Here is a 15,071-nt window from a genome sequence, read left to right as displayed (position 1 = left end):
ATAAAGCTTTATGGGAGTGTGAACAGGGGAGGAGGAGGAGCCAACGCTAAGCATGTATACTCTGTTACCTTATGCAAAAGGCTGTAAGAAAAGGCCTTCTGTGAACACAAAGGAGTAACAGCATACTGAAGAAAATTATTTTTTATTGAGGCATCGGAACAGTTGTGTGATACCTGACACATATGCAGGAAACCGTGCTTGGTACAGATCGCTTCTCTAAAATCCTACATTTAATTCATTGCTACTGTGAGTGTGAAAATACATTTTTGGTAACCTATTAATGTGTACTTGTATATGCCTAAGATGCGATTATATGAGCTTGGGCGAGACCACTTACTTCAACTGCAAAAAGCTCAACTATATGAGGTCAGGCCTCCTAAATAAAAACATTCTATTGATTTGCTATGCTGAGCTACCTACATTTGAATACAATTGAGATAGTGAATCGTGCTTGTGAAATATCTGCACTTATTGACTGGTTGAAGCCCCTCTGTATTATAGTATGTTGCAGACTAGCGTGGAATAGCACACAATTTACATGGATGTGGCTGCAGTATTGCACCCAAAATGTACTCCAAATTGACTTCCTTTACTCCCTCAGGGAGCTGGAATGTGAATGCCCGAAGCAGGTTGGTAAAGAAAATGAACAGTTCAACTCGTGCCAGCTGTTCCCCCAAACATACACGGTGCCCTGCAGAAGAAAGGGAAAAAGAGTTAGTTCTATAAAGCTAAGTCCTGAAAAATGTCAGATGAAATTCTACCGAGTTCTATAAATTCTTCTAGTGTAAGGTAATTAATTATTTTCTGTTTCTTTCTGTAAAGACAGAAGATGCATTTGGAGGTGGGGGGGAAACATTTATTTAACTGAGAAACGGTATACCTCTAATTCTGTTGACTGTTGGTTTTTTGTTTGTTTGGGAGTGGGTTTTTATGGAGGTGGGTTTGTTTTGTTTTGTGTTTTTCCCTCCCCTGGAGCATGTATGGGATTCTTCCTTTTCATTTTTGCTTCTTGTTCTGTGAGAACCATGAATTGCTCCTTGGTTAAGAGAAGGCCTCGTTTTAAAAGGCTTCATAGACTGCAGAGGCTTGTCTTTGGTTGTTGAGGAGGGAGGACTGGAGCATTCTGGGATTCAATTCTGAAGCGAAGTAGAATGATGTAATCTAGCTTTCTTCAATAGAAATTAAGAAGGTTATATTGGGTCCTTGTAGCCCAGAATCCTCTCTCTAACACTGTCCAGGAGCAGATATGTAAGCTAAGGGAATGAAGCGTGGGCATGTGCAGTGATTTGTAGGCTCAGTGATTCATTTTGACATATTGTTTTCACAGTGTATTTCAGGATATCTATCCCAGACTGACAAAAAAAATTATATATATTCAGGATGTATAAATACTCAGACTATATAAACAGAAAACAACCAAAACAAGTTAGAAAAGGAAGTTTTCTATGCCTGGGTTGAAATGGTAGCCTAAATTAGTTGTTGATTCATGCAAACAAGTCGACATTTGGTGAGTAAAGGAGGTAAGATGTTAAGTACCTGATTTGCAAATATGATTTTAGGATTTACAGGCAATTTCAGCAAGTGGTTTGAAAATCTGGATTTACTGTGTTTAATCTGACTGCTTTGTACATTTTTTTTATTTACGACAAATGTATAATGGTATAATCTGTCATCGTAATATAAAAAACCTTAGCTGTTTTCCAATGTTTTTATTGTTTAATTTTTATATTTTAATTTTCAGTAAATAACACCAGCTTTCTGTTCTGTGCTGCTTTTCTTCATAATCTGATTATTGGAGGAACTGGTAGTCTAGAGAAACTCTCCAAATTATGTTTTGTACTGCTTTTCACTTTTTTTTTCCTCCCACATCTTTGTATCAGTGTGTTTTGCATTGTAAATTAGTTGTACATTGTAATATGCTTTTGAAAAGTTAGAAATTTTTTTGGTTGCCAAATAATGTTCTCTGAAAAGACTGTATTTTGCTAGTTTTCTGGAGATACAAGAGAACCTGTTGCTAGACTGTTACTGTAGGATTTGGGAGACTGAGGTTTTGTTTCCTGCTTTATCTAAGATTTTCTCTGCATATTTTGACAAATCACATTACTTTTGTCTTTGGGTTCCCCATTTAAAGGCCCAATGACAGGACAAGGGGCAATGGACACAAGTTGGAACACAGGAATTTCCACCTAAACATGAGAAAAAACTTCTTTCCTGTGAGGGTGACAGAGCAGTGGAACAGGCTGCCCAGGGAGGCTGTGGACTCTCCTTCCCTGGAGACATTATTGCATTAGGGACTGAGTTGCTCAGATGCCCTTATAGTTGGAGTCATACATATACCAAGGAGATAGCATTATGTCTCTTAGCCATACTCATCTTCTGAATGTGTACAAAATGTAAAATACTAGAACACCTGACTTTAAATCTTTGTGTCAAATAAGTTTTTATAAAAGTATGTATTTAAAATTTTAGAACTTAGAAATGGTGTTTTTACTCATGCTGCAAGACAGTGAACAGGAATATTCAAATGTCAGGGCATTACCTGCTGAGAAAGGCAAGAATGCCTCTTTGTTCACAAAGTTGCCATCCAAATCAAGAAAATGATTTGGGTTGAACTGCCAAGGCGTTGCCCAGTACTCAGAGTCATACACGACGGAGTGCAGATTTGGCAGTACGAGTGTGCCCTGCAAGAAGAAACAGAGATTATATTTTTCCAGGTATGATGGTTGTCTCTAATAGATAATAGGCCATCCTGTGTTTGCAGCCCAGTGTTTCAATTCAACTTGATCTTCTCTTGTGCACATCCAAGCATGACAATGACATGATGCACATTTTATCTTCTTTTTGCCGTAACTTATTACATGTTTGCCTTTGTGTAAGTTGTCTTATGTCAGGACTACTGAAGTGTCTTCATGCACTAAACTGTAGTGGAGCTTCGATTGTTTTACAGACTTGCCAGACTAATAACAACACCTTCATTTTTGTGTTTTGTACTCTTCACTGGGTCTTTCAATTCCATCACATCAATTTTATGCTTAGTATATTTGGGACATTTGTATCCTGCCAACATGACTGTCAGATCTGTTGCTGTACTCAGCTGCCATCATCTTAAGCGTGTGGGTTTTGTGTGTGTGTGTGTTCATTTGTTTGTTTTGTCAGGGATGACTATAGGTTGCTCCAGCCTTCTCCCTTGTGTTGTTAGCTGGCTTGACAATCATTAAATCTCATTTCTTCATCATTCCTTGAAATACACATTCTGCTTTGATGCCCAGGCATCATCCCTTTTTGGCTAGTAGGAAGAAGGACTTCAGTTCTCCTTACATTTGCTACCTATGCTGTTTGTCTTTTCGCAAGCTTCCTTTTGCATCTGCTAATATAGTCTTAGCCCTCAGCTTTGTTTCATGTCTGTGACATATTGCCATGTGCTCTCTATGCAAAGTTAGGAATTGTAGAAGCTGATGTTATATAAATGCTAAATATTAATAGCTCAGGGCTTTAAGAAAAATGGAGGTATACTCTTTACCTTTTTAATGCGAAAACCCAGCAAAGTTGTATTCCTCACACATTGTCGAGGGACCCCAACAGATGTAACGTTGCTGTACCGCAAAGCCTCATGAATCACAGCATTTGTATATGGCAATTTTTTACGGTCCTCATAGCTGATGAGATGGGAGGGTTCCAGAACAGCCTCTATCTCTCTTTGAACCTTTTCTGCAGAGACATGAAAATATTTTAATTTTTTTCCCCTTTTCCCTGCAGATTTCTGTATGAGTGTAGTCCAGGACTGGAGAAAAAAAAGAAATCATGTTGCTATGAAATGCATTGGAATGTGGTTTGCCTGCTGTGTTGGTTTCAATTGATCGAGGAAGTGCATATCCCCAAAGTGCAAGATGATCTCTTATTTAAGAGATGTTCCACTTGGTGATGAGGATAATACAGTTCTAGGTTTCAAAAAAAGGATTAAAATTTGAAATTACAGATGTAACTTCTGTTATGTTTATAAATACACATTAGGCCAGGTATCTTTTTAAAGCTTTTCTACTTTGAAGTTTAGGAAGAGACGAGGTTGCATATGAAATGTCTTTAGCTTGTTATTCTGTCTCTGCCATCCCCTTCTAGTGAGAGAAAACTGGCTACTACTAATTGCTGCTAGTGTTGCTTCTTAGTTAACTGGTGGGGAAAACACATGTTTGTACAATTTATTAAACCTTCATTTTCTAGGTCTCAGTTGTTGATGTACCACTATTCATTGCTAAGGGTTATTTTGATGTATTGCAAGTGATTGAGCTAATACTTAGCTTTAATGATGTTCATTATGATGTAGTGTTGAATGCAGTTATCTTTGATAATGCTTTTGCTCACCTTGTATTTCTGGGTACTGTACCATATAGAGCAGTGCCCAGAGAAGGGTGGTGCTTGTTGTTTCTGTCCCTCCCAGCAAAAGATCAACGGCAGTCTGAACCATATTGTCTTTATTAAATGTAGAAGCAGGGTCATCTTTGGTCTGTAGGACACATTCGCAAGAAGACTATGAAGTGGATAATTTCAAATATTTCATTGGTCATGCAGAAATTGTCATTGACTGGAACAGTGAGCAGCCTACCAAAACAAAAATCTTCAGTGCTAAACAATTCCAGTATGTATACCAAAATTGCAGAGCAGTTACTTGAACAGCAAATATTTGTAGCAGGCATTGAGAACAAGGAGGGGATAGTGTGATAAACAGATACTTACTTTTGTTATTTGAGCTAGGTAGAAGTCAATGAGATCCTGTGGATCACCTGCATTCTGTCTCTCATGAGCCTGGACCTCCTTCATAACTAAATTGTGCATGAAGTCATTGTATGCAAACACCTTCTGATGAGGTCCTGGGAGACAGCGCATAAGCCATGGGAAAGCATCATACATCTGTGATTTTAAACAAAAAGGAAGAAACATGCGCTTTTTTAAAAAATGAGAACACAGTTCTGATTTCCTGATAACTCTGTGAAGTCGCTGCAACGCATGGGCTCCTAATTAGGATGAGAGGCAATAAACTCAAGTCAGTGAGAGATTAAACACTGCAAACAGGTTTCCCAGAGGGTCTGTGTGAAACCTCCCTACTTGCAGACTTCAAGACTTGACCAGACAAATTCGTAAACATTCTGATCTACTTAGGCCTGCTTTGAGCACAGAGTTGGATTAGCTGACATGCAGAGGGCCTTTCCAATATAAATTGTTCTACGTTTCTAAAAGGGACTATGAAACCTTTACATTGCCCTCTAAGTGAACTGGTATTGAGGAAAACTTGTGTGATATTTGTTAATAAGCTATTAGTAATATGCAGCAGTCTAAATTGTTATGACCAAGTTGTCAATATTCAATAACCACACTTTCTGTCCTTAAATAGAAGACTGAAAAGATGTAGGAGCTGACTTGACTGCTCAGTCTTAGAAGGCTTTCCTCCAGGAGAAGCTGGCATGTGTATCTGTTGAGGGGAAAAAAAATGCATTTCTTTGTATTATATGTTTTGTGAATGGACTTCATTCTCTAGGACTACTGGCGGAGCCTTTGTTTTATTTATGGCCTGTGATTAAGGATGTATAGGCCAGTGCAGACTTCTCCATCCCCATCAGCTGACCAAAATGTCAACATTGTGTAATACTGGACATCAGGTTACAGGAGAGCAGGAGAATGATTCTATTTTACTTTTTGGATGCATACCTAATAATGCAACAGGGGCTCCTGAAAAATGGGTGAATCAGAGTCATTGAAGGCTGAATGTGGGTCACAAGCAGATTTTCTCAACCTTGATTTTTACTCTGATTTTTTTTTTAAAGACATCTCTGTAGGAAAGTGTTGGGGAACCTGATAGTGTTAGAGAGTGCCAGTGTGCCAAAATCTGCACAACAAATTGTCACTTGTATCTTATGGGAAGTTCAGAATAACTCAGATCTTGGTGGTAATATGAATTACATGAGAAGCAAGATATCTTCTCAAAAGAATAGGACTTTGAAGGCTTAGTTCCTATTAAATGCACTTCTGTATTCTCAAGAGAAAATGAAAATTAGATTTTAAAAGTTGCTCTGATTTTAAGATTTAAGAATCTTACATACACAGTACTCTGCAAATGATTACTCATTTGAAACATATGTTTTGGAAATCTGAAAACCAGTAATCTAGAATTTAAATTTTAGGACATGATTTACTGACATAAAGAAGGAATATAAGGCAGTAATGACACACACAAGGCACGTATGAGTTTATTACTGCACAGTGGCTCAGAATAATAGTATGGAAATGTTTGGGAATAATAGTGACTTTTTATTTGTTTTGACTTGTGAAATGCAAATGGACTTCAAGCAAAAAGACAAGAAAATTAGATTCTTACCCTGCCCCAGACAGTAGCTTGAAAGTAGATCACAAAATAAATAGCTTTGATAAGCTTGCTGAAAGATTCATCCTCACTGGAGAAGCAATGACCAAAAACCACAGCAGAAATTATATTTGCAATAGCATGGACAATCGAAGTGTGGGGGTCGAAAGGTTTGCCTGTGAATATAGAGTAGATACTATGAATATTTCTGAATAGACTATAGTGAGAAAAATGAGGAAGAGGAAGACTTTTTTTTTTTTTTAAATGGTAAAAATAATAGTTGATCAGACTACTTTGATAAATTTCACACAAGTAAACTCTAGTTTAATACAAATTAGCTATATGGATTTTCAGTGCAGGGAACCTTTATTTTCAATCTGCTTTTTACTCTTGTAAAAGATAGCAATTATCCGTTTTGAGAGGTCTCTTTTCCCCTCTTTGACTTGTGATCTGGGTTCTGTGAAAATACAAGCAATTCATTAGAACATATGCCTTCAAATCTGGAGGCAGATATTTAAGTTTGGCAATTAAAAATCAAACAAACCTTCCCCCAAAACAGAAAAAAAATTGAAGTTTTTGTTTCTTAGTCATGTTGAAATGACTTGTCTCCTTTTGGTTTTCAAGGACAGCTTTACAGTTGAATTGTTTATTTTTTCCCCACAGACTGAAAAGCAAAGCTTGCATAAAGGGATAGAAAAGAGCTCCCATTAAATAAAAAGGGTTAAATTGAGAAAAGAGAAAATCGAGAATTATACTACTATGGAAAATGGTAGATTATGCGTCTCTGACTTAAGTCCAGTGCTTGTAGTCCTTCTTGGAAAGAGTAAATACAATTATTGTGTTTAAAATTGAGGAAGGATTTCATGGAAGGTAAAGATTTGGGCAGCTGTACAGGGACTCAGAGTCGACAGTTTGTTCATCTCTTACATTTTAAATATTTGCAAGTATGTTGCTCTCAGAAGAGAGATGTGCCATTTTGCTCTGTCTACTGCAAGGAGAGCTGGAGGGAGACCTTAGGCAACTTCTCTGTGTTTTCACATCAGTATGGAACGTGATGTGGGTGAGGGATTTGTCCGTTCAGAATATTTATATTTAATTGCTTTATTTTGGCGTCTTGCTAAAAATTCTGTTGGTTTCTATTTAATCCAAACCTTAAAAAGAAATTTTTTGGACAAGTGGATGAAACGTTCCTTGTGTTGGGTTCTCTGCCAAATCCTAAAGGCCTGCTGTCCTAGAACGACTCGCAGCAGGTCACAAATTGTGTATTTTATGGAGAAGAACATGGGGTTTTCCTATACTCCTTGAACATAAGAATTGTTACCAGCTGTCTCCAATACTGTGTTGATAATAAACATTTTTACGATGCTTATTTCAAAAAAAACAATTTTGTATTGTCTGCTGTGCAGACAAAACATTTTTTGCAAAGAATGCAATTAAGCCAGTAAAAGTCCCACTAAGATGAGAAATATCTATAGTACTTGTAAAAATATATTGTGAAACTTTTACTGCCCTAATCTCCTATATTTCAGGAAAAGCTCTAAGTGTTCATCTAGTGAATTTACCTTTTGTGTTTGCAAAGATGTCTACAAGATTACAGGCCTCTGTTTGAATTTCATGCTCCAAATTGTTCTTACTGAGTGCCAGGCTTCTTATAATTGTCATGCCAAAGCGTCTCTGTTGCTTCCAGGTGTGCCCGCTTGTCAGAAAGATACCTGAAGAACACAAAAACATTTATTTCTTTTCTGGGATGGGAAATCCTGTCACTGCAGGAGGCAAATTAAATTTAGATTAGGTTATATTTTACTAACAAAGAAGATACAATTAATTCAATACTGACTTTTGGTCTCTAACTTAGGTTTTTGTGACTCCTGGCTATATAGCTGCTTATAAATGTGACCCTGGGAACTGAGAGGTAGTGGGTTTTTGGTAAGGACACAGCAGCTTTGTCTACAAATGTCTTCTACATGGACAGTCTTCTGTTTTAGAAGTGATAAAACTGAAGGGTGAGTCCTCTAGGCAAATATTCCTTTGAATCTATTGGGAAGAAGAAAAGTCAGTAGTATCCTTTTTAAGAGGAGAAATTTTTGTTTATTCCTTTTCCTAATATGCTGACTCTTCATGGTACCTTTTTGCTGTGTAAGCCCAGTTATGTACTTGTATAGCAGTAACTCATGTATGTGTGTATATGTAGGAAAGTGTCGTCTTTATGTCTTGTTCATATTTCAGTATTTTGCATCATCTTGTACCTTTCTCGCCCATCATATCCCTGTAGAATGGGGTGAGAGGTCTTCCAGAAGTTTCCTCTGAATGGGTGACGATGCCATCCCTTACTGCTTTGTATCCATTTAGTACAACCATAGGTGTCTGTCCCATCCACAGTGTGTAGATTTTTCCGTAGATGTTGGTTAACTGAAGAGTTAATAACACTAAATTAATAAATACAAATCAGGGAATGCATACAATTAAATACTAATTTTAAGAGTTTTCTGTAGTTGTAACTAAACCCGTTTGCTGACATCTAATTGAATTACAGGTTTCAGAACAATTTAGCCTTCTGTTGTAACGTGCTTTGGAAGCAGAAGACAATCCTGCTTCATGGAATAGACACTATGGACATCTCTCAGGCAGAGTCCTTAAGGCTAGGTTCTATCTGTCGGGAAACCGATGAGTGTATCTGTTGCTATCCTATGTTGTACGCAGAGGGAAGCAGCTACCAGGATGTGGAAGGTAAATGTATGTTGTTATATAAAAAGGCTGAATTTGTCTGTGTTTTTTTGAGTGTGCAGCTGCCTCCTGAGCTTTGTTGTTCCATTCATGGGGCAAATTCAATTTTGGTGTCTTTTTAAATGAGCTGGGAAAACAGATGTGTACTGAGGTGATTGTTTTCTGTATGTCAAATGTTATCCAGGTGTTGTGGTTTAACTGCAGTCAGCAACTAAGCACCACGCAGCTGCTCACTCACCTTCCTCCTCCCCAGTGGAATGGGGTCAGAATTGGAAAGGCAAAAGAAAGGAAACTCATGGGTTGAGATAAGAACAGTTTGATGAGTGAAATGAAGAAAAAAAAAAAAAGTAGTAATAACAGTAATGAAAAGGAAAACAGTAGAAAGAGAGAGAAAAACAAAACCCAGGAAAAACAAGAGATGCAGCCATTCACCACCTGCCAACCAATGCCCCATCCATCCCCGAGCAGCAATTGCTACTCCCCAGCCAACCCTTCCCAGTTTATATAGTAAGCATGACATGATATGGTGTGGAATATCCCTTTGGCCAGTTGGGGTCAGCTGTCCTGGCTGTGTCCCCTCCCAGCTCCTTGTGCACCTCCTCACTGGCTGAGCATGGGAAGCTGAAAAGTCCTTGATCAAAAACACAATACTGTACCAGCAACTAGGAGGAAAATTATCTCAGCTGAAACCAGGATAACAGGGTAGTGAAGACAGAGACAGTGAAAATTTTCTTAAGAATCTCATGATGCTGAGTGGGTGGGAGACAAATCAGCAGGTGAAATTGATAATTGATGAGGAAATATGAAGGGCTCTGAATTGTCTATTATTATTCAGGAAAGTTGTGTTAGTGTGTCAGTGGACAATCCTAAGAAAGGCTATCCATACAATGATATTACAATAATGCAAACAACCCCCTTCTTAAAACAAACAAGAGGAGCCAGTGGAAAGTTTATGTAATGAACAAACCAGAAAATATCATCACTGCTATTCTATAAAGGGGTGGGATGTCCATACCTTGAATGATATGTTGCATTCTTATTCTGTTTAAAGAATGATATAGTAAACTGCAAAAGATAAGAGCCGGTGAGATGGGTCACCCAAAGTATGGCATAGTTTCCTTGTGAAGAATGACTTCACAAGGTTTAATATTTTTTTACTGTAAAAAAACTCAGTGACTGGTGACCTGGCTGGAGTCTGCACAGTGGTGAGTGACGTACAGAATGTGAATAAGGAATGGTTCACTTTTTTCCTCCATATGGGAACTATATAACATCAAAATAGCAAATGGCAGATCCAAAACGAATAAAAATTTACTTCCTCATATAACATTCAGGGAAGTTGTTGGAATTCTTGTCCCTGGGCTTTGTAAATACTAACAATTTACACTGGTTCAAATACAGACTTGAGAAATTATGGTTGGACTCGATGATCTTAAGGGTCTTTTCCAGCCTAACTGATTCTATGATTCTCTCAGAAGCCCACCTCTGAAAGTTCCACAGAAAGAGAAACAGAGGTCTTCTCTGTCAGATCAGAATCAAAGAACACTTGAATACAGCCAAAATCCTAGACCTGTTTATTTTATTAATGAACCAAAATGATTGTATTTTCTTGCCTCTAACTTCTGAAGAAAGCAAAGCAATGTTTTTGCATTCTTTCCTATAGCTTCTATGTGATTTTTCTTATTTTTTTCTATTGTATTTCCTCAAACTTTTTGAATCAAGTTCCTTACTTTTTAAAATAGTTTTAATTGGTTTATAAAGGAATCACACTGTGAATGTAACAGCAATTAAATTTTCTTGCTTTGTTTTAGTTTACTGCAGACAATAAATCTCTTTGCTGGGCAAATAAGGAAAGAAGAGTCAGTTTAGAGTATATGTTTGGTCTTCTAATGGAGATCGGACCAATTGTGGCCTGGAGACACTCCAGTCTTTGGTCTCAGGCGAAGGAAGTTCTACTAGAGGTGGTTTACAGGCTAGGTATCAACGCAGAAATAAAGAATAAAGCTGTCCATGGAATATGATGATATTTACAGTGCTTGTGATAATATTATGCATGTTACCATATTCAAAAGAGAAAGAAAATAACAAGGAGTAAAGCAATTATGGTGCTAACTCAGAAATATTTTTATTAATGCAGGGTCCTTGGATTCTTTGAAATTGGCTGATAGTCAGGCTTGAGGTTTAAAAAAAGTAATTTCAAGTTTAGACTATTCTTATGCAATGTACAATTTAACTTAAAAACAGATTAAGACTGATTTTCAACCGTAGAGATAAATAAATACCTTAATGAGAGTTTCTCGACGAAGTTTGAAGTCCAACAGCCACAGATTTCCAATGATTGGGAGGGGAACTGGTCCTGGAGGAAGCTGGGTACGCATCCATTGCATCTTCAGGAACTGCAAAATCAGGAGACATAATGCTAGAGCTACAAAAACCTCAGCAATCCCCAACATCTTATCTAAATTTTAACTTCTCAGGGTCTGTTTTGGGTTTTTTTAATATGAAAATTTAGAGTTTTGTAGATGAGCTTCTACTGAAGTCAAACTCTTTTTAAAGAATGTATGTCTGCTTTAGCTATGCCCCCCTCTCTCTCTGACAGTCTAATGCTTTCCCAAGCTGAAGTCCTTAGAAAACTGAAATACGTGATTCCTTGCAGTTAGCCAAGCCACACCTACTCTCTTTTACGATCTGTAATTGTTACCTGTCTCTTTTTTCACTTAGAATTTTGTTCCTCCTTAGTATTGATACTGTGTCAAAATGCTAATTATTGAGCAGCTGTCCAAAGATATCAAGCGTTTTGCATAATGGTAACACCTTGTGCAGTTTCCTGCAGTTAAACAGCAGAATGCATTACTTCTTATCTTTCTGAAATACTACACTTATTATGTGGTCTCTTTTCTAGAAGAAGAAACATCTACACAATACCTGTCTGCTAGGATATGGTCTCTGAGATGAAAAAGAATTGAATTTATGCAGGAGAAAGCTAAATTAATGCCTTAAAAAAGAGGTGTAATTTAAGTATTAGGAGAATATCTACTTTCCCCTTTTATCATATTCTGGGTTAAGTTATGACGTTATGCAGAATACAATGGAGAGATTATTGTTCTGTCCGGTGAATTGTATGGTGTTTTATAAATTTTATTTCTTTTATTTTACTTTTTTATGCTAAGCATTAAAAATTCCTGGCGCAAATCTTGGAGGTGAAAAAAATGCAGCGGTTCTATTTTGTCTGTGAAAAAGAACAAATAAACTGAAGGAAGAGGCAAAACTTTTAATCTTTATTGATTTGTGGTCCTATAAGCTTCACAGGAGAGGTTTGTACTGATGTGTAGCAAATTTTAACTTAAAAAGAGGCTTACTTTTCTGATGTGTTACTCACTGACTTTGATGTAATCTATGGACTACAGTAGGTTGCACGGAAAGTTTTGGAAATCACCACCACTGGAAAGCAAACAGAAATGGCATAATTCTGGTTTTTTGGGACAGGATGATGGATTTAGGTAATCTCTTCAGTTTCCTTTCAGATAATTTTTTAAAATTATTATTATTCATTTGGGACAGGATTTCAGACCTCATCTCCCATTTTATCTACTCCTGTTGGGATGGTAAAATCTGTTTTCTCTTAAAGCTGCTTCTATTCCTTGCTTTTTCAGCCACTAGGCAATGTAGAAATTGGAGATCTTGCTGATTTAGAAGCGCCAAAGCAAGTTGCAGTAGTGAACCTGGAGATGACTTTGGGTGCCTCTGTCTGCTAAGTGAATCACCAGGAACCATCTCCTTCGGGATTTAGGAGGCAAAGGAAAGAAGGTGCAGGACTCCAACATATGTGGACTTCCAAGGTTGAGTCGTTTTAGTGTGTGTGGTGCTTCAGACTTTGGTCCTAAATACCATCTTTTGGCTGGACATAAGCCTTAGTTACAGTCGTTTACATCCTTTATACTGTGATTGTAAAACAGCTTTCTCCATCTCTCGATTATTTGGTGCCCCGTGGGGTGTCTGTATGAAGCCTTACTTTGTATAGTGATTTTTTTTTATTTATTGGCTGATATATTATATTGTATTTTTCAATACTTTGATCAAGAATTCAGCTACTGTTATATCTTCAAGTAAGCATAGGGTATTAAGGGAATCCATGCAATTGTACAAGTTGTCTGTTTTAAAATTTTATAATAATTTCTCTGAGCAGGCTTGCTGAATTTTCCAGTCTGCAGTTTCCAGCTCAAAACTTTTCAGCAAAATCAAGGTTATTGATTGGACTCGATGATCATGAAATATAAAGGTTTAATGCTGTCCATGGGCTTCTTAAAAACTCCTCTGACTTCCTTTAAACTTCAAAAAACTCTCTGAGAGTTACAGGTATGGACACTCATTTCAGTCAATATTCTAATGAGTTTGATTTTTTTTTTTGTGGGTTAATAAAAGAAAATCTGTTAAATACAATCTTGTATTGTTCAGTCTTGAAAAACGTTCAAGATGAGCATTTGGCTTTTTTTTGCTTTAGTGGATTTTAATAAGTTCAGATTCAAACATGATCTATAGGGCAGTTTCAGGGGGGCTGCAGACAAGCAGCGACACTGCAGCATTTGCTTGCTTTACTTTTCTGAGCAACCGCTACTTGACTTCTCTGTGCAGTACCATGCAGCTCTCCTGCTTTAGTGGGCTGTGTGTGCAGATGCTTTCCAGAAAGTGTGGAAGGGGAGAAGACATCAGAGGGCAAGGAGTGTGCCTGTGTGCCTTTTTAATCTGTTTGTTTAGTTTTTTGGGCAGAGAAGTGGATACAGCAAAGGTCCAGGAACATAATTTTGGTAGCATGCTTCTATGAATCTTACACTTGAAGAGTTAAATAGAAAAAAATCTGAGAGAAGCAATTTGAAATTAAATACCTTTATGGTTTTATCAGCCAATTCTGACAGTTCCAGGATAACTCTTATATTTACCAAAAAATTGCACTTACTGAGGTATGCTATTGAGCAGTCATTTATCCACCCATTTTTCAGGTTTCAGTGCTATTGGAGACTTTAAAATGAGTTACCTGATGAAATTATCTAACTTGACTTGCTGCTTGTGTGCATCAGAACTTGGTTTCTTTGTATGTTTTTTCCCCTCTTTTTTTGTCCAGCCAGTCCCATCTGGTTAAAAGGAAGCAAGCACTATCTATTTCTTGTTGTTTGTGCACAGAATCATTTGCCAAGTTTGCAAGTTTTTTAACAGTGAAAGATGACTGAAAGCTGTTGATGCATGCATCCTGTCAATGAGGGTGTGATTTATACACTTCAGAATTACCAGAATTAAGACAAATTTAGCCTTGAAATTACCTATTAATAATGGTGATTACAATGAAACTTAGAAAAGAAAAAGAAAAAAAGAAACTAGTGTGAAATATTAAAATTCTAGTGAACTTCTATACTGACAAATTTAAAATCACAAAATACTCGTCCCTCCAGTCCACTTTTTAAAAAAAACTTCTTAAACCTTTTTTTAAATCTGAGTGGTCAGACTTGGCGAGCATGTCATTGATTATTACTTCATGTTCTGTAACCCTGTTGTTTTCTAGCTTAATGTTTTGTGGAACCCATAGATGGCTGTGTCTAGAGCAAGCAGAAACCGAACGCATTATTATAGAACTAAATGCACTAGGACACTTCTGTATGGGGATTGCTTGGTGCCCACCATACTGAACAAGCAGCAGCTTTGCTTTGAGGTCCCTCAGTGGTTGCTTCTCGAAGCAGTCACTGGCAGTTTCTAAAGACTGACTCTGTGCGTTGCGGCATGGCATGGTGTCTGCCCAGCCTGCACAGAGGTGTTGAAGGCTCTGTTTTCTGTGACATTTGTTGCCCTTGCAGCCCCTCTGATCAGTGTTGTCATAAGTGTTGCTGTCTCACTTCAGCCAAGGGGGGAGCTCAGTGACAGATCTAATACTACATCTTTTCTGTATAGGTCTGGCATTGTACTCCATTTGGATTAAATTATTCAGTCTTAAATCTGTGATCTCATT

At 37.4% G+C, this 15,071-nt stretch overlaps 1 protein-coding gene across 1 annotated transcript; it reads right to left on the bottom strand.

Annotated features, from left to right (window-relative positions):
- Positions 1-124: 124 nt before the first annotated feature.
- LOC142059873 (cytochrome P450 2J2-like) lies at positions 125-11,578 on the bottom strand. Its single transcript, XM_075099112.1, has 9 exons — positions 11,359-11,578; positions 8,599-8,761; positions 7,915-8,064; positions 6,368-6,528; positions 4,732-4,905; positions 4,360-4,501; positions 3,521-3,708; positions 2,540-2,681; positions 125-691 (listed from the first exon to the last, which is right to left on the bottom strand). The coding sequence occupies exons 1-9, from the start codon at positions 11,527-11,529 to the stop codon at positions 513-515; spliced, it is 1,470 nt and encodes a 489-aa protein (XP_074955213.1). The 5' UTR covers positions 11,530-11,578; the 3' UTR covers positions 125-512.
- Positions 11,579-15,071: the final 3,493 nt, after the last annotated feature.

This window comes from Phalacrocorax aristotelis, chromosome 7 (assembly GCF_949628215.1).
Source record: "Phalacrocorax aristotelis chromosome 7, bGulAri2.1, whole genome shotgun sequence".
In the NCBI taxonomy this organism is placed as follows: domain Eukaryota; kingdom Metazoa; phylum Chordata; class Aves; order Suliformes; family Phalacrocoracidae; genus Phalacrocorax; species Phalacrocorax aristotelis.
This window is presented reverse-complemented; position numbering and strand designations above follow the sequence as displayed.